The following is an 18,634-nucleotide window of genomic DNA, read 5'->3' as shown; positions in this document are numbered from 1 at the left end:
GCGCGTCTATTGCTGGTTGAAACTATTTTTTGTGTGTTCGATGAAATGCTTTTTGATACAGGGATTTGAGTTTTGTTGGGCCTGATGACCCAACTCTTCCTTTTCATTTTTTTTACCCTTGTGTTGTTATTACTGTATTTTTTCAATTGTTTTGTTTTCAAGGGTGGATGTAAGTTAGATTTTTTTTTTTTGAACACCGGATGTAAGTTAGATTAATTTGATAAAATTGTTCGTAGTTTAATGAATAAGCAAAAGAAAAAGTGCCCCAAATTCATAATTTTTTTGTTTTTTTTAGTAGCGTGCCTCCAACTAAAAATTGGTTGCGAGAACCTTAAACCTCAATAAACTTCTGCTATAAAGTTGGTCTAGACTAGAAATCATTTTTTCCAGTGCAAATTTGATAATTCCTCATGTGGCTAGGTGACATGGATCTTTAACTTTCCTTACAAACAAATGCGTCTGACTGGTGCCAGTTGGTTTCAGTCCGCTGGATACCTTGAGTTATCAAAAGAAAAAGAAAAAAAACTTCCGCTATAAAATGAGTATCACATTCATAGGGAAAACTATTTTTGCGTTCTTGGGCTATGACGCAGGTAATCAATGGCGGAGCCAGAAATTTTTTCAACCGGGATCAATCTTATATTAAAATATTAAATTAAAAATATAAGTATAACATAATATTTTTGGATTATCACTAAATATGATTTTTAAAATTATAATTTATTTACTGTTACTGAAAAGTTAAAACTGATTTGGAGTTAAATATTATTACTAGAGTTTATTATTTAGTTTAAATTAATTGGTATTAAAATATAATAAATATTTATATAAGTTATTGATTTACCCAATTTTTACCACTACTAAAATCTGAATCAAAGGATAGTTGTTTTAATATATTTGAAAACATCAAAGCTATGATAATTAATCTAAAAAAGGACAAATATATACCATTATTTTAATTTTAATCTTATCTCTTACAAATTTCTTTAAGTTTTGATATGCTCTGCAATTTAAACAAGGGAAATGAATACAAATAGATGATATTTTATTTTATTTAGAAATGTATTTTGTGTAGCTAAAATTATTTATATGGGTTTATTTGAAATTAAGATGATAAAAATAATTTTCAAGTTGGAGCAGTGTGCATTTCACAAAATATAGGGGTCAGTTAACAATTTGTAATGGGGTCAATTCTGTAAATTTAGAACAGAAAATTACAGTTTGATCTTCCAGTTTTGGGGTCAGTGCATCTCTGACTCAGCGGATCCGGTTTGATCTTCCAGTTTTATATACCTTTTGGTGATCTTAGGTGCGTTTTCGAGGTTCGATCGGAGGAAAACAGTTTTGGGGGGGGGGGGGGGTGGGATTTATTTCATTGATTGATTTGTGTAGCAAAGCGAGCCAGAGACATGTTCTATGGCACAGCTGTATGGGACCCTTGGCTTATTGTTGGCCAGATTATATGCCTTCAATGCTCCTTCTATCTTACTCTTGGAGTCTTCATGATCCTCTTTCTAGGCCTTCGTGTTCCTCGCCTTAGTCTTGTCTACTTTTTCGATTACGCTACTCTCACTTATTCTACCCTCACCGGTTGGTGTGTCATTGCCTCTTTCCTCTTCACTTCACTCGCTGGGGCTGTCTACATGATATTTCTGGTGGAACGAGCACGTAAATGCCTTGATTTCTCTGCTACTCTCTATATCATACATCTCTTCTTCTGCATTGTGTATGGAGGATGGCCTTCGTCCATGGCATGGTGGGTTGTAAATGGTACTGGACTTGCTATAATGGCATTGTTAGCTGAGTACATGTGCATTAAACGCGAACAGCGAGAGATTCCCATGGATCGTTTCCATTCAAGTATGACTCACCCTTCTTTCATTTAAAATCGACAGCATTTTTGTCTTACATACATATTGATATATAGTCCAAATGACTCTCTATTTTTGTGGTTTGGCTATGCAGGGGTTTGATGGTTGGTGTCTGGACAGTTGATGAAGATCACTCATGAGGGTGACTCGTATTATAATTGATAAACAAGATCAGCTAGAAAACCATGTTTGATCACTATTGATACTGATCATATCAATTAGTGCCTATAATCTTAGTTGGTGACTTGACTTGGAAATTTGAGTCGTTGGAATACGTTTTGGTTGCATTCTCAGTTATATGGAAAACCCAATTAGACTAGGAATCTTTTTTTCTTTCTGCAGTTATTTCTTTAATATTGCTCCATTGTCTTTGTATCATTCTTAATTATTTTTGGTTTAAGGAAAAACCCTGATTACATCAGGTATGTTTCTGTTCATCCGACCCTTCCCTATGTCTTATCATCATCTGATGATATGCTCATCAAGTTTTAGGACTGGGAGAAAGATTGGATATGCTTATGCACTCAGATTTTCGATGGCTATTTTACCATCCAAAAAAAGTTTTCTTATTAAAAAGAAACTAAACGATACTCCCACTGTCCCACAGTCTGTACCGAAAACCATGTTATTATATGAACGGTCACTCAGTCAGCATATAATTAACATTTGGAATCCACACTCATGATTCCATGGTCGTGATTTGGGCATATGAAAGAGTTATTTTCATCCTATGACAGTTTTAAGTTTTTTATTACAAAATAGGACACTTATGGCTCCTAAGGTAGTTTTCTACAACTACAAACTAACTATTTTCTAACTATGTGCGTTTTTGAAACTAAATGGGTCCTACAGTTTTTTTCTTTTTTTCTTTTTTTTTGTAACATAGAAACAAAATTTCTCTCTTTCATTTTATGTTACGATGGTTTTAAAGGTTAAAGAAAATGAAGATGAAGAGGCTGAACGGTTGTCACCTAAACAGGATGTTGATATTCAAAAAGTGGTGGTGGTGCCCAGAAATCGACAAAAAAAACTTGGAGGACATGGACAAAAACGTGTTGTTTATAATTAGTTAAAACTCAATTCTTTTGGAAAAAACTTGTTTTTAATCTTTTTTGATTAATCTAAATAAGATTTGCAATTTTTTTGTTAAAAACGCAAAAAATGATGATTATGTGAAAAGATATTGATGGCGATGATTATGTGAAAAGATGTTGATGGCGGCTGAGATAGAAAGTTGCAGAGTTTTGTAACCTAAAAGGAAGAAGACATGTTATTTACAAAATTGCCACTCATTAAAAAGGATCAACAATAAGAAGACATATGTATATGTGTACATCTTGTATGCGTACATGTGTACATATTTATGTGTATATGTGCATATTTTCACTTGTGTACATCAATATATCAGTAAAACACATTTTATGATTACATACATATATGTCTAGCTGAAGACTAGAATCAGTTCGACATGGAAAATGATTCACATGTATACTTATTTGATGTATCTTATATACATTTTACATACATTTGCAAGTTTAATGTTGCTCTACATGCATTTTAGTGTACAATATTTTTATGTACATATACTGATGGTGTACAATATTTTTATGTACATAATGTTGCTCTACATGCATTTTAGTGTACATAATGTTGTAATGAATAGTGAAAATAGTTTAGTGTACATAATGTTGTACATCTTGTATGCGTACATGTGTACATCTTGTATGCATACATGTGTACATCTTGTATGCGTACATGTGTACATGTTAATATGTGTACATAATGTTGTACATCTTGTATGCGTAAATGTGTACAATCATTTCCGTGTATACATTTAAACATTCGTGGTTATGTACATGTGTACAGTACAATCATGGTTATGTACATGTATACAATCATGGTTATGTACAATATTATATATTATTTATGTACACATGTGTTCCAAACATGCTTATTGCACATCAAAATTGTCATTTTATATTACAAAATGCACAACCCATGTGTACACTCATTATCATGTACACCATATTCAGTTTGACTTTACCATATTCACATATATTTGTTCATTTTGAATGTACACATGTATATATCAAAAAGTGTACACAAAATAACATGTGTACATTAAATAAGGTGTACACCAACTTTAGAAATGTACCTTCATAGATCTCAAAAGATAGATCGAGTAATGAAGAAAACGATTTCATCAAAAAAAATTGAAAAAATAAATTTAAGAATCAGATTTGATTTTTTTAGAAGAAATAGAGAATGAAGGAGGAAGAAGACGAAAGAGAAAAAGGAGGAAATATAGGAGAAAGATGTATGGTGGGATAAGGACTCGTCGGTGCACTCTCTTTAGTTAATCAAGGGGTTAGTGGTTAGAGTTGTTAAGTAACTAGGTTGTTTAGAAAAAGTAATGAAATGAAAAAAAAGTTAACATAAACCGTCTTTGTAGCAAAAACTGCTCTTTTATGTAAAAAGAAATTTAAAACTGCCTTGTGATGTAATTGTTTCCATATGAAATTACTAGGCATTTATGCATCACGTCTGTGAGTCTGACGACTGATGTGTATTGATAGTACACGGATCTTATTCGAGAAAGTTGAACGCACATGCATTAAATATCTTTTATCAGAGTGCTGGAGGTTAGAAAACGTGTTTTCATTAAGTTTCGTGCCCTTTTTCATTCTTTTTAGTCTATAGGGGGTCCATAGCGAGTGTTGGACTACTTGTGTACCTTTAAAACTAGCTAACATTAGATACTTATCTGTTGAAGCAACCCTGAATCCGGTTTACATGTATTATTTTGGCCTAATTAGATATTTCGACCAAATATCCCTGAGCCAAAAGAAAATAATAGGAAATATCTAGAAAATATCCCAGCCTCTTTTGTTAACATTCAAAAACATAATCCATGTCGATATCTTCTTTATTTGCTCAAAATAAGTAATTATATAACTAATGTTTCCGAAAGTGATCCCTCACTTATTAGGGGGTCTACCAAACAATCATGGGAAACGGAAATGATATCTTCCTATATTACCACCATTTAACAGTTTAGATGATCATTATGACAACACGCTTTTATTTTTTAACCGTGAAAGTTTCTAAATGGATTTATTTTGAGAAAATAGAGATGTAGTTGTATAAGTATATAGACATCTGCCCTGTTTGTCGGTGCAAGCCAACTGACCATTAAAAGGTAGAATAGTGAAAGAAAAAGAAATAAAGGAGACATTTACCCATATATACCTATATATTAGCATTGGATCAAAAATATACCGAGTATACTAACTAAAAAGTAATATATAAATGATTAAATGCTCTCATTTGAAAGCTCTTCGGTAATAGAATAGCCGTTTGCCGTCAAAAAAAAAAAAAAAAAAAAAAAGAAAGCTCTTCGGCTCGTTATGGTCAAATGATCATATAGTTACAAGTTTCTTCACAGCACATGATTTTTCTTTAAGGTTTTTCAATAAACGTTGTCATACAAAAATAATAAGAGGGTTAATTATGCTAGTTTATGATATTTTACGAGATCGTTAGAACTATGCAGTGGGAATCTTTTTTCTCCCATGCGGCCCACTTGATGGGGTCTATATATGAAATCATGCATGTCGATAGATGTACCCACAAGTATTTTTTTTCTTATATATAATACACACATAAGTATGTGTATAATAATTGGTCGATTGTGGAAAAACCCACATGTTACACAGTTTAAATTCGTTTCCGGTTTATGACCAATATTTTAAGAAGTTTGTAGTACCATACTATTGATTAGTTAGCTGGTCATGGACCTTGATGTAAGGGTCCATATTTTATAAAGAAATAAAATAATAGATTATATAGAGAAATATCAACGACGATATCTGATGAAGATTTTGTAAGGCTGTAAGCTTTAGCAACTTATAAAAGTTGAGATGCGTTCCATGACTCCATTCTTTTCTAACCACCAAAGTTTAGCTATACAGTACTTGGTTATTCAATGATAAAACGTTATAAAACGAGATTTATATTATTTGTGTAGTTAACTAATTATAAAGGGGATTCAATAATTCGTAACTTTCACACGGTATTATGCTTCAGTTTTTTTAAAATAGAAACAAAAGTACCCCTTTTGAATTGTACAGATTGTATAATCCTTAAACAATATGTTAGGAATATTGCTAGAATCGGGAAAAGGAGAGAAGGAGAAACAGTGATAGGAAAGGAAGAGGCAATGTAAGGTTAATGTTTGCCGAAAGACGGTCCAACAAGCATCTTGAAAAGTACGTACACACGTATACATGCAATAAGTAACAACTAACAAAAACAATTAAATTACTCTTGTAAATATCTATTTTTGCTAAAATATGGGTATCAAATCATTCATTCCAACTAATCTTTATATTTATCTCAATAATACTTTCTTAGTTTCAAATTAATTATTATTTTTTGAGTTATGCACCAAATTAAGAAACTAATTAAATACTTAAATTTACCATTATTTAACCATTAGAATTATATAACAATTATTATTTACCTTAATGTAATTAAGAGTAAAATAAATCAATTAAAAAAATACATAATAATATTTCTAAAACGACAATTATTCTATAACAAACATTTTATGGTATACTTAGTATAAAATGGAGGGAATAGTATTCAGAAATAAATCTATTTGAAACCAAATATATTTTTTCTAAAATATAAATTGTTATTTCCTCTATAAATAGCAAAAGAAATAGCAATTTTCATTTTTTTACTTGATCATTCTCAACCCTTTTGGTATTTGCTTCTATAATAGTTTTTACAGGTAAATTTATTCTTATCCACTTTTATTTCTCTTTATAAAATAATATATTTATTTTTATCAACAATTAAAAGAAAAATTAAATTGCTATCTTTTATTTTATAATTAGATATTGCTATTTTGGAATAATATATTGGAGTGAAGTCCAGTTCTATTATAAAATTTGTCTATTCTAAAGATAAATAGCAAAATATATTAAAAATGGTCTAGTCAGATATTACTATTTTAGAGGAATATATTGGAATGAACTCCATCTATATTATAAAAAGAGTAGTTTAACAGCCTAGGTATTTTTTATGTACCTTTTAGAGATTATAATCCATAAAATTGCTTCACCCACTGACAAAAAGAAACGAACTTTAAATGAACGTATAAGCTAACATAGCTTAGAAACATAAGAGAAGTTGTTATTTTAATTACGTACTAGATTTTGACCCGCCCTTAAAAAGGGCGGATACATTTTTGTTGGAAAATTTATTTTACGTAATAAAAATTATAATTTTTGATAAATTATATATTTAACTGTTTATGAAATTTATCTTAAATTTACTTATATAACTTATTTTTGTTATTTTAAATATAACTAAATTTTTGAAGATTCTAAATAATTCTAACCCGTAATATGATTTTATTTATTTAACACAATGTTAAACTTATTTTACACTTATTTTTATTTAACTTAAATAAAATATTTTATATCTCCGACACTTTCTGTATTGAAAATTCATTTGTGCGTTTCAAATTTTTTTTATAATTTTATTAAAATTACTTTATATGATTTAGTTTTTATTTTTAATGAAACTATTCTTTAAGAATTTGAGATAATTCAGATCCATATTATGATTTTGTTGATATAATCATTTGTTATTTCAAATTGATTTATATTTTGAGGTTTCATTTAATAAATGATTTCAAATAATTAATAACGTGAAAGATTTTTTGGAAAGATATGGTGCAAACATTTAGGAAACAAAAATTTCAAAAAAGCTAAGAACTGAATTATATTAAATATTTTTAATGTAATTGCAAAATAATGACTTTTGATTGGTTGCAAATAATGCTAGCAAGAAAGTACAAATAATTTTTGTAATTAATTGGAAAAATCAGGGGCATGAAGTATTCAGCTTTAATAGTATATATATATATATATATATATATTTTACATGGGTTACTAAACAGAATCAAAAAATTTCAATTGATTCGAAAGTTTCAAGCCCGTTTCGTTTTAATAATACATTGAACAAAAAAATTGGGCTGTCAATTTATTTTAAGATTATGTTGGGCTTTTAATGGCTGAATTTCTCTTTTAATTACACGATTTCATTAAAAAAAAAGAAATGGGATATTTTGTAATTTTCTTGAAAATTCAGGGGCAGATTTATAAGCAGTTATCTACTTTAATAGTATAGAAATAGTATGAATGTGTAAATTCTATATCTTGGTTAACAAAAAGAAATAAAAGTGTCAGATTGTATACTTTTCAAAAATTGTACTTCAACTTTTATAATGTGTTTTTAAACATTGTGTAATAGTTAGTTGGCAAAAGGAATTATTTAATAGCTTTTTATATGTTTTTTTTTTGCAACTAATTTTAGCTTTTTATATGTTTTGGATGACCCATATCACAAACATGTTAATTTTGAGAAAATGATAATTACTTTTTACAAAATTTAAATCAAACTTGAAGCAATTTAGTAAACGTTTTGTATGAAAAAGATTGTTCAGCGTATTGGGTTCAAATATTCATCTAATGTTTTCGTAAATTTAGCCCATCCAAGTCGAGTACTTGGATTCAAAACCGTTACATGTTGAAAAGAAAAAAAAAACAGAAAAGAAAAGAAGAAAAGAAGAAAAGAACAGAGTTTGCATAGTTAAGATTATTAGGTTCTGGTAAAGAAAGTGATAGTTCTAAAAGAAGAATATGCGATGGTTCCTTAGTTGTGTCTTTATAGGTTAGATTCGATGAAGTTTTAATATGCCTAGAGATTTCTGAATGGAATATCATTGGTTGATTAATTTTTGGCATGTATAATTAAAAAGAAAATCTAAATAAGGGAATGGTACTCCTTTGTAAATAACTTGAAAATTTAAGGGCAGAATCCTATGAGGAATTCTGCTTTAATAGTATAGACTAGATTTTGACCCGCGCTTTCAAAGCGTGTGACTATTTTTGTTGATAAAGTTATTAACCTGTTTATTAGTTCATAATAGAAATAAAATTTTATTTGTACAAAATGTTTCTACTTGATAAATATTATGTAATTATAAAATGTGTACTTATTAATCCTGTTGAACCAGTGATTTGTGTAATGAAAGATGTATTGCATGGAATGAATAAGACTTATATAAAGTTTTTAAGTGTTGAAACCACTTACAAATATTTATATAATAATTAGAATTTATTGATTATGACTTATGTAAAATTATAATTTTGTAAGTGTATATATTTAGGATATTTATGTAATATCGATTTAGAAAAGAATTACACTTAGCTAAAAAGTATATCAGATAAAAATTATTCTAGTATATTTTATTTTGCATATCAAAATATTATTTAAAATTTTTAACCTGTATATACAACAATAGAATTTCCTGTATAGTAAACAATCCCATTAAAATAAGTTTAATTCATTTTTGGTATATATAATAAAAATAATTCTGACTAGTATATATATTAAAATTCATTTGATATTTAATTCGTTTGTGATTCTCATAACGCAAGATTAAACCCTATTCGTTTATATATGACAAAATAATTAAAGTTGGTTAGTATATTGTTAGAAAATTTGAATTATATTGTATTTGAATCTAAAAAGTTGTTTTGATATATTATAATGATTTAAAGATCATGTGTACATTATAGTTGAATTTTAAATGTAAATTATAAAAATTAGTACATTATTATTTGGTATATTATAATTTATATCGCATATAATCTGATGCGCATGTAAATAATAAAAATTAGTATATTGTTTTGTGACATATATTTCGTAAGTTCTTTTGTTAGAAATTAATTTTACGTATAGTTAATATTCCTTAAATAGATTTATACTATTAATCGACATAGTGCTATGTATCATAAAATATGTAATAGTACGTAACGTACATTATGTAATTTAAATGGTCCTAATAAGTTTAACAACTTTTTGGAATATTCCTTAAATAGATTTATTTTTTGGCTGATTTTAATTAATAATAGTTCACTAAACTAAGGAAAGGTATGGCATGTAAAAAAAATATCTTTAAAAATCTAAATAAAGAAATGGCATAACAGTGTAAATAATTTAAAAATCAAGGGCAGAATCCTATGAGGGATTCTGCTTTAATAGTATAGATTCATCATAATCATTTTGCGTTTCTTAAATATCTGAGTGTATCTAACATGTTATTATGAGATGGATGGTACAACGACGATTAGGCATGGGTATTTTACCCGGATCTTAAACCCGACCCGAAACTGACTCGAAAAAATCCAGTATGGGTAGGAATCGATCCGATCAAATTACCGTATCGGATCTTGTTATAGAGGATTTGCGGGTCTTGCATCCGATCCGACCCGAATCCGAAACCCGACGGATATCCGAACTAATAATGTAAATAAAATAAAATAAATTGAGGGAAAGTCGAAGACGGATTATTTGTCTACAGAGCAAGGAGGTCAACCATTAGGAGACAACCAACTATTGTTGTATCTCGCATATTTTAATATATATACACATTTTAATATAATAAAAACACAAATTTTAAATAAAAATTCAAATATTTTTGGAGATATTAATATTTTCAGATATTTTTTTGTATTTTTAGGTATTTTTAGGTCAAATCCGAACCCAACCCGACCCAAATCCGACCCAGAACCGAACTGAACCGATAAATTCTGGTTACCCGAATGGATCCAACTATCTAAGATCCGACCGACCTTGATTTGGTACAATCCGAACCGACCCGAATCCGGTACGATCCAAACCAACCCGAAATTGAAAATTTGAAATTATCCTATCGGATCTAGATTCGAAAGACTCGGATCCGAAAGAACCCGACCCGAATCTGACCCGAATGCGCAGGCTTAACGACAATACTAAAGTCTGAACTTGAACTGTTAAACATAGTTGATACAGAGTTTAAGCGACTAGTCAGCACCACGTGTCAGTCTAATGTTTGCGCAAACTGTAAAAAATTCCTCAATGAGATTCTCTATCTCTCCGTGTCAGCTTCCCCTTATAAATGTTTGCACTCCTCGTCTTCCTTTTTCCCCAAACCTTCACTCCTCTCTCTTATAAGTAAACTCTTGGTAACCGGCTCTAACAACAAGAGCCTATAAGCATCATTTACAGCAACAACCCGAAACTCTCAGTTGGATCGATCAGCAAAAATATGAAAGGAGGTTTGCTTGTGGACGATGAATTTATTCACGGAGAAGAGAAGAACCTGACTGTTCGGAAAACTTCTCTCTTTTTCGCCGGAGATGGTTTCACGGTTTACGACTGCAAGGGCTCTTTGGTCTTTCGGGTGGACTCTTACGGTGGTCCCAACAACCGAGACACCGATGAGCTTGTCCTCATGGACGCTCATGGTCGCTGTCTCCTTACTCTCCGACGAAAGGTAGCTACTTCTATATATTCTGTTTCTTCATGTCCAAAACAGAGATTTTTATTTGGAAACTTGTTGTCGGAATTAGAAGCATCTGCTTTATACTTATACTCTAATCACTGAGTCAACTCGGACAGTTATAACTAACTATCTGTTTTTTTCTTCTTCTTCTAAACTGTAAAAAACAGAGGCCGAGTTTGCGACGGAGATGGGAGGGGTATGTCGGGGAGAGAACAGAGGGTCAGAAGCCAATCTTCGGGGTGAGGAGATCCTCGATAATCGGGAGGAACAGCGTGACGGTGGAGGTTTACGCGGAGTACGAGTGCAGCGAGTACCTGATCGAAGGGAATTTCGGGCAGAGGAGTTGCACGGTGGTGGAGGCGGAGACGAGGCGGAAGGTGGCGGAGATACGGAGAAAAGTAGATGCGTCAACGAACGTGATGCTCGGGAAAGACGTATTCTCGTTGAACGTGAAGGCCGGGTTTGATGGAGCCTTCGCGATGGGATTGGTCCTTGTGCTTGATCAGATCTACGGTGACGATTACGTTGAGGTTGGTGAAGAACAGGTGCACCCTTCCGCAGTAGATCTTTGATTTCTTCGTCCCTCCCTTCCCTTCCGTGTGGAAAATATTACTAATAATTGCGAGTTTTTGTCGGCTTGAAAGGAACGATTTGGACAAATATTTTTCTCTTCTGTCCCTTTTGATGTGATTTGACTTGAAGTACTCAAAATTACAGCTGTTTATTTCAACAATAAAAATAAAGTAGTGTTAACTTTTAAGACCGAGATTAGTTTTAGTTGTGTGACAAAAAAAAAAAGATTAGTTTTAGACTTTAAGTTAATGTGGCAAAATAAACTTCCCTTCTGTTGGTGAGTTTGGCATAAAGATAGAGAGAGTTATGTGTATGAACTATGAACTATGAACTATGTACGAGTTCAAAACTCACATTTATAAGTCAAACAAAATATGAAAAGCTATCACCTCATCTACTTTCTCTTTCCATTGATATATAGTCCTTAGACCATGATTATCCCACAACCCCAAATAGGTTCTTTCTTTTCTTTTTTTTCTTTTTATCCGATTTAAAAAAAAAAAAAAAAAAAAAAGATAAACCAGTCGTGGGCCACCACGTTTCAGTGGGGCCTGCGATCATAGAAAAATCCAACCCATTTTGTTTCTTCCTCAGGCGACTTTTTCTTTGGTTTTTAGAATTTGTTGGGTCCCCCTCCCTCTCTCCTCCTTCAAGATCCCACCAAAACACTGCAATAAACCTGCTCTTAGGACGGTCCAAAGTCTTTAGAGCATCATTATTGGTGGGCAGAAACAAAAGCCCTTAACTTTTTTTTTTTTTTTGGTCATTAAAATTTAAGGGCACATAAAGGCAGTCCTTATCTAAGGATTTTCCCCCATTATTTGCATCGGTCCCCTCCCCCTTTCCTTTAAGACCTGCCCCTTTGCCCACCAATAATGATGGTCTTAGAGCATCAGTATCCCTAAGGACTCCATAAGTCCCTTAAATCTCTCTTTTTTTTTTCTTTTTTTCTGGTCATGGTAATCTAAGGGACACTTTTATTTGTCTCTTATATAAGGGATTTTCCCCATTATTTTTCTTGGTCCTCTCCCCTTTCTCCTTAATGGATGGCTTAAGGACCTAGAGATATTGATGTTCTTATTACTCCAAAACTATGGGAATTAGTGTTGTACTGTGTCAGATATGACGTAAATCAATATTCTCCCCATTCCCCATTTCAATATAGAGATGTTTTGGAAAAAAAAGAGATGTTTTGGAAGGAATATTTTATTTCAATTTATATGAAGTTTTGAAGTTTTAAAAGTAATTTTAATTTTATTAAAAATTATTCATTCAATTATATTTTATAGTTTTTTATAGTTGCTTAACTTATATTATAATTATGTTTTTAAAATGATTTTTTAGAAAATTAAGTTTTTAATCTTTGTACAATAAAGAAAAACATCAAATATTATTAAACGGAGTGAGTAGTTTGGAAGAAAATTGCTGACAAACATAAATGAAAATGGGACTTGAGAGAATTATTTACTGCCATATCGGTTGTGAATATGCTTTGTAACCCTCCACTCTCCTATGATATCAAGTATCCACACTTCTTTAGAATCATATATAATCGGTTTAAACCGACAAACATGAAATTAGTTTGATAGAATAAGTATGGAATTAACGTTTGTGTTTTTGCTCCAAAATATATGTGGTTACCTAACTTTGGTGATGTCAACTAAAATCGATCTCTTTTTTTTACTAACTAAATCGATCTTAAGTCAGTTCCTTCATGTACTTCATTTTAGCTGTCTGGCTCAGTTTGAATATATCATATGTGTAAGTTGTCAGAGACAGAAGAACATAGATAGAGAAACTAGCCATTTTTCTTTTAGGTGTACAGAGTGCTGACTACAAACCATATAAAATTTTCGTAACATGTATATTATACACGCATATTGCATTTGCATATGTGTATTAAACATGCATACATACTATATTGTTTATTTAGATACTAATACATATAACGGAAGGTGTAAATATGTGCTTTAGGATGTTGTGGAAATACGAGCTTGCTTGGGAAAATCACGGAAGATGGTAGTTGGAGGCATGTGGCCAATTTCATCACTCAATTGCTCTTTTTCTTCTTCTTCATATTCGTCATCCTCCACATCCCACAGAAACCTTGCGTATGAAGCTTGCACATAGCTGCACCATTATATAATTGTTATATCATAAAGTCTGATTAATTATCCTTGTAAATGTTACACAAGATATAGATCTTGTATTAAATTACCAATCTTCGGGGGACATTTTGGCAGCTTGTTGGAAATAGGAGTGGGCTCTTTTACGGTCGCCGTGGTTTTGCAAAATGATATCGGCGTATAGCGAGAGAACGTTTCCATCGTTGGTGTTCCCCAAAATTGCTCTTTCACAGTACTCTTCTGCTTTCTTCATGTCTCCTCTCACCTGTTCATATTCAAATAACCATGCATTACAAACTTTTACGTGAATATCTTACTAAAATATCATGTACAGTATTAAAGATTCTGTAGAAAATATCCTGTATAAAAGAAACATTTAAAAACGGCTAGCGTTTTGTTTTCCGCTAACATTTTTTTTCCTTTTCTTTTCTTTTGTTTATGTTTTTTTACTGTTTTCCGAATCTATAATCAACTTCGGTACCTCTTTTAAAAACTTGGCGTAGTTTCCGGTCAAAAGCGAATTTCCAGGTGACAAGTTGATCATCTCCCTGTAATACACATCGGTGGCGTCCTCACTTCCACCGCTTCCACCGTCATCTCCGCCGTTACAGATCTTGCCACCGCTGCTCCCCATACTACCACCACCACCACCACCACCACCAATCACAAGAGCCTCCAGATGATCTTCATCATCATCACTGACCTTCTTTCCAATTCCAGAGCTCGAGGACAGTCTTTGCGTTACAAAGGTCGAGGAGGACGGATCCAAAATCTTTCTATTGTAGTAAGCTGTTCCATGAGAACTTTCATCTAACGATGACCTTCGTTCCCTGCGTGGTATTAGGCTACTGCTGTCATGTTCGTTGTAACTTGATTTAGTAACACTTTCCCTGTGCTCAGCTGAGAGAGCTTGGTGCAACATCTTCCCAGTGCGTTCATCTATGGACTTTGAAGAGAGAAGAGACAACGATCTGTTTCGGGGCTGGAGCAGTGACTCCGGCTCCGGTGACGATTCTCTCGAGCAGTGTTGTTGTAGCCATGAGTTCAGTATTGGAGCAGATGTGGTTCTCAGTAACATAATGATGGTCACTCGGTTAATCAAAATAAAAAGTTTTATACAAAAAACTCCAGTAAACAAAAACCGCTCGCTCATGCATGAGTCTCTTGATAATGTGTATAATCTCTAGTCTACTGGGGGGGGGTATATATAATGGTAAGCCACATATATATATATATATATTATTTGTCTCAGTGCACACTAGCCAAGAGAAAAAAAAACAAATATGTGAAATAATTATACGGGACCATAAACTGATAGATAAAGATCGTAGAAAACCCTTGGCCTCTGATGCTTTGACACATTGCGCACACCACATGGGAAATGTGGGATCCACGTTTCACTCTTTTGTTCTCATCGGTGCATAGTTTCTTACAGAAAACTGACGGTGCTGGGGGAAGCATGAGACGGAGACAAACTCTAAACGTAACTGTCAGCTACTGTTTTAATCTCAGGCCGAGACAATGAGCGACACGTTTTTTTAGATTTTAGCTGAGGAATGGATATTGAACCAAAAAAAAAAAAGGCTGAGGAATGGATACGCTAAATACGGCAAGCGGTGAGAGACGAGAGATCTGAATGCTTCATCATCATCATTCCCACGCTTTCATCAACTGGCGGAGACACTGTTCTTTTGTGGATTAAATGTATGCAGTATATGATAACGTATTTCAGAGTTTCTACTTGAACTTTGTTATTGGAATACGTAGCTTTTACGCTTAGTAGGCCCATATTCTGATATTTTCTACTACGTCTGCTTTTCGTAGGCCCATTTAAATTTAGACCCAAAATTATCACGCATGTGAATGGTGCTTCATTCAACATGCATGGATACATGTTGATGCTCACGAACGCAATTAACTTTGTCAGTGGACAGTGGCGTCTATTTTTTCCGAACTTTGTACTGGTGTTTATTACATACCAAATTACATAAAAATTCAAAAATATTATATGCATTTTTTTTTTTGATAATCCAGGGTTCCCCGCTTCGCGGATCGATCCCTAGGCCCGGTCAGGCAGCGGTCCGCTTCACCCGAGAAGCCTTTACCTGGGCTAGATCGAACACAGTACCGTTTTAGTGTCCAAAGCGAAGCAGGGTAGTTTCCGCATGGGGGGATCGAACCCGGATGGTGTTTGCCACCAAGGCCCGTCCTTACCACTTGGACTACTTCGTCCGGACTATATGCACTTCATGTGTTGTATCTTTTTCTTCCTGAATTTTATAGTAGTGTATATTCTATATTAAATTAAGGATTCCTTAAATTAAACAAAAATTCAAGAATACTATATGAATTTTTAAAATTGTATTTGTATATACTAACCGTCAAAGGTGTTATTCAGAAACTAATTTATCAAACAACATTGTTTTTGATAAATTCTATAAATTTTTTTTTTTAAAAAAATATTAGTCATCCATTAATTTATCAAAATAATGTTATTTTGGATAAATAATGTTTTGTATATTTATTTTCAAATTTTATATTAGTACATATTTTTGTATTTTTGTTTACATGTATGTTGATCCTCAAAGTCAAAGATGTTAGTCAATTATTAATTTGTCAAAACGACATTTTTTGATAAATATTATATAAACTCTCAATATCATGCTTATATATTTATTGACATATTAAAATATCAAAAGGTTATTAATTTAAACTTTTACTTTATTAATATTATTAAAAATAATTATCTTTTTGAAAATTTATTTGTACTTTTAAATGCAATTTTATATACATAAACAAAACAAAATTCTAAATTTTACAACATATTTCAATTTTTTAGTAATACTATAAAGAAATATTTAAATTAATAATGAGTAGTTTAAATTTATAAAATAATGATTTTTAAATTTAAACTTAAAAACATAGATAATTATATATTTATTTGATAAAATTAAGACAATAAAAATTTGATAACATTAATTTGATTAAACTAAAACTTAAATATAAGTTAATGTTTACAAATTTATACAATAAAGTTATTCTAGCAATTAATATGCTTTTATTTTTCCACCGGTGTAAGGTTCAAACCTTCCAAAAAAAATTTTAAATTTTTTTATAGAATTTACCTAAAGTGCCATTCTTTTGATAAATAAATGGATTTTGATAAATTAATAGATGACTAATATCTTTGACTGTCAAAATATATAAATATGATTTTGAGAGTTTATATAGTATTTTTAAATTTTACCTTTACAGGATTTATCAAAAACAATGTCGCTTGACAAATTAATGGTTGAATAATATATGTGACGATAAATATTATATAAGCACGATTTTGAGAGTTCATATATTATTTTTGAGTTTTGTTTAGTTCAACATGAAATATGTGCTATTATAAAGTTCCAAAAGAAAAGTTTTTATTGAGTCTGATATGAAATACACAAAGTTAGAAAAAAAAAAGCAATAGGCACAATGGACAAAATTTAGATTGAAATAGTCATCCCTCCCTCCCCTCCACACACACCCCCCCCCCCCCCCCCCCCCCCCCACCTCCCCCCCCCCCCCACCCACACAGACACACACACACATCCACAACACAATTTTTTTCATTACTAGAAACACATGCAAATTCGAGTATGTTTACGTATTAGAAGATATGTTTAATCTCGACAGTTAACGATGAACCATATTCATGGATCATCATGATTCACGAACATCCATGATAATAATCAACGCAAGCACTAAATAAATAATATAGGTAGTTGTACTATTCTTAAGGTCCGAATATCTTTTCCCGACATCTACACATCCACCTTACCGGATAGTATGGTTCACGATCATCATCATCATCATCATGAGCACCATGAATGTCAAATAGATAAGGAAGGCAAGGCTTGCAATTCAGGCACTTGTTTCCACACGCGGGAGGCTTTGACCCAATAACCGATTTCTTCCTCTTTAGTTGTTGATCATGAGCGCCTGCTTGTACTGTTGTACATATAAATCAGAGAGGAATTCATAAATGTTTTTTTTTAATCGAGGGAAAATTATATCCGGGATTTGAATATATATACCAGACATGCTGTGTGGAGATACGAGAGAAGATAAGATGTTGACAATGAGAAATGCAGCTCCCAAACCACGTCGTTTATATTTTAGTGACGTGACCATTTCTTCAATATTTCTCAAACACACAAAGCCCGTGTTATATAGGCACTACAATTACAAATGCTTTGGTATATAGATAGATATATACTATATATTAAGTAGCATACGGATGGTTTGGTGCATAAATGTGTGTGTATATATATATATCTGCATTTGCTTTTTTTTCTTTTTTTGGTCAAAACATAGATGCATTTGTATGGGAAAAGAGCTTGTCCCCTTTTCCCGTTGGCCAGCTCGGTATATTGATTGCATGTCGATCGTAAACGAGAAATTAAAACCATGTCTAGTTAGTTTTTCTTAATGAAAAAGAATCAGTTTAATAGAGAATGAGATAAATGTTAGTAGTACATACACAATTTCTGCCACCATTAATACATACTAGATGATAATCCGGCCTGCGCCGTCTGAAGTTTAATTTAAAATTTTTAAATGATGTTAAACTGACCTGATTGATGAAACAGTACTGTATAGGCAGAACAATGCTTAATGAATGA

At 31.9% G+C, this 18,634-nt stretch overlaps 4 protein-coding genes across 4 annotated transcripts; 2 read left to right on the top strand and 2 right to left on the bottom strand.

Annotated features, from left to right (window-relative positions):
- Positions 1-1,409: 1,409 nt before the first annotated feature.
- Positions 1,410-1,973, top strand: LOC108830476 (uncharacterized). The gene is made up of 2 exons (XM_018604070.1): positions 1,410-1,860; positions 1,966-1,973. Exons 1-2 carry the CDS (start codon positions 1,410-1,412, stop codon positions 1,971-1,973), a joined length of 459 nt encoding a protein of 152 aa, XP_018459572.1.
- An 8,933-nt stretch (positions 1,974-10,906) lies between these two features.
- On the top strand, positions 10,907-12,034 carry LOC108821278 (protein LURP-one-related 5). Its single transcript, XM_018594328.2, has 2 exons — positions 10,907-11,265; positions 11,442-12,034. The coding sequence occupies exons 1-2, from the start codon at positions 11,038-11,040 to the stop codon at positions 11,844-11,846; spliced, it is 633 nt and encodes a 210-aa protein (XP_018449830.1). The 5' UTR covers positions 10,907-11,037; the 3' UTR covers positions 11,847-12,034.
- A 1,601-nt stretch (positions 12,035-13,635) lies between these two features.
- Positions 13,636-15,329, bottom strand: LOC108829790 (uncharacterized). Its single transcript, XM_018603387.2, has 3 exons — positions 14,455-15,329; positions 14,066-14,238; positions 13,636-13,977 (listed from the first exon to the last, which is right to left on the bottom strand). Exons 1-3 carry the CDS (start codon positions 15,124-15,126, stop codon positions 13,818-13,820), a joined length of 1,005 nt encoding a protein of 334 aa, XP_018458889.1. The 5' UTR covers positions 15,127-15,329; the 3' UTR covers positions 13,636-13,817.
- Positions 15,330-17,560: 2,231 nt separating this feature from the next.
- LOC108841360 (EPIDERMAL PATTERNING FACTOR-like protein 8) lies at positions 17,561-18,177 on the bottom strand. Its single transcript, XM_056999694.1, has 2 exons — positions 18,047-18,177; positions 17,561-17,960 (listed from the first exon to the last, which is right to left on the bottom strand). The coding sequence occupies exons 1-2, from the start codon at positions 18,141-18,143 to the stop codon at positions 17,746-17,748; spliced, it is 312 nt and encodes a 103-aa protein (XP_056855674.1). The 5' UTR covers positions 18,144-18,177; the 3' UTR covers positions 17,561-17,745.
- Between the last annotated feature and the right edge of the window lie 457 nt (positions 18,178-18,634).

The sequence above is a fragment of the Raphanus sativus genome, chromosome 2 (assembly GCF_000801105.2).
Source record: "Raphanus sativus cultivar WK10039 chromosome 2, ASM80110v3, whole genome shotgun sequence".
Taxonomy (NCBI): domain Eukaryota; kingdom Viridiplantae; phylum Streptophyta; class Magnoliopsida; order Brassicales; family Brassicaceae; genus Raphanus; species Raphanus sativus.
The sequence above is the reverse complement of the archived record's forward strand: the minus strand, read 5'-3'. Positions and strand labels throughout refer to the sequence as shown.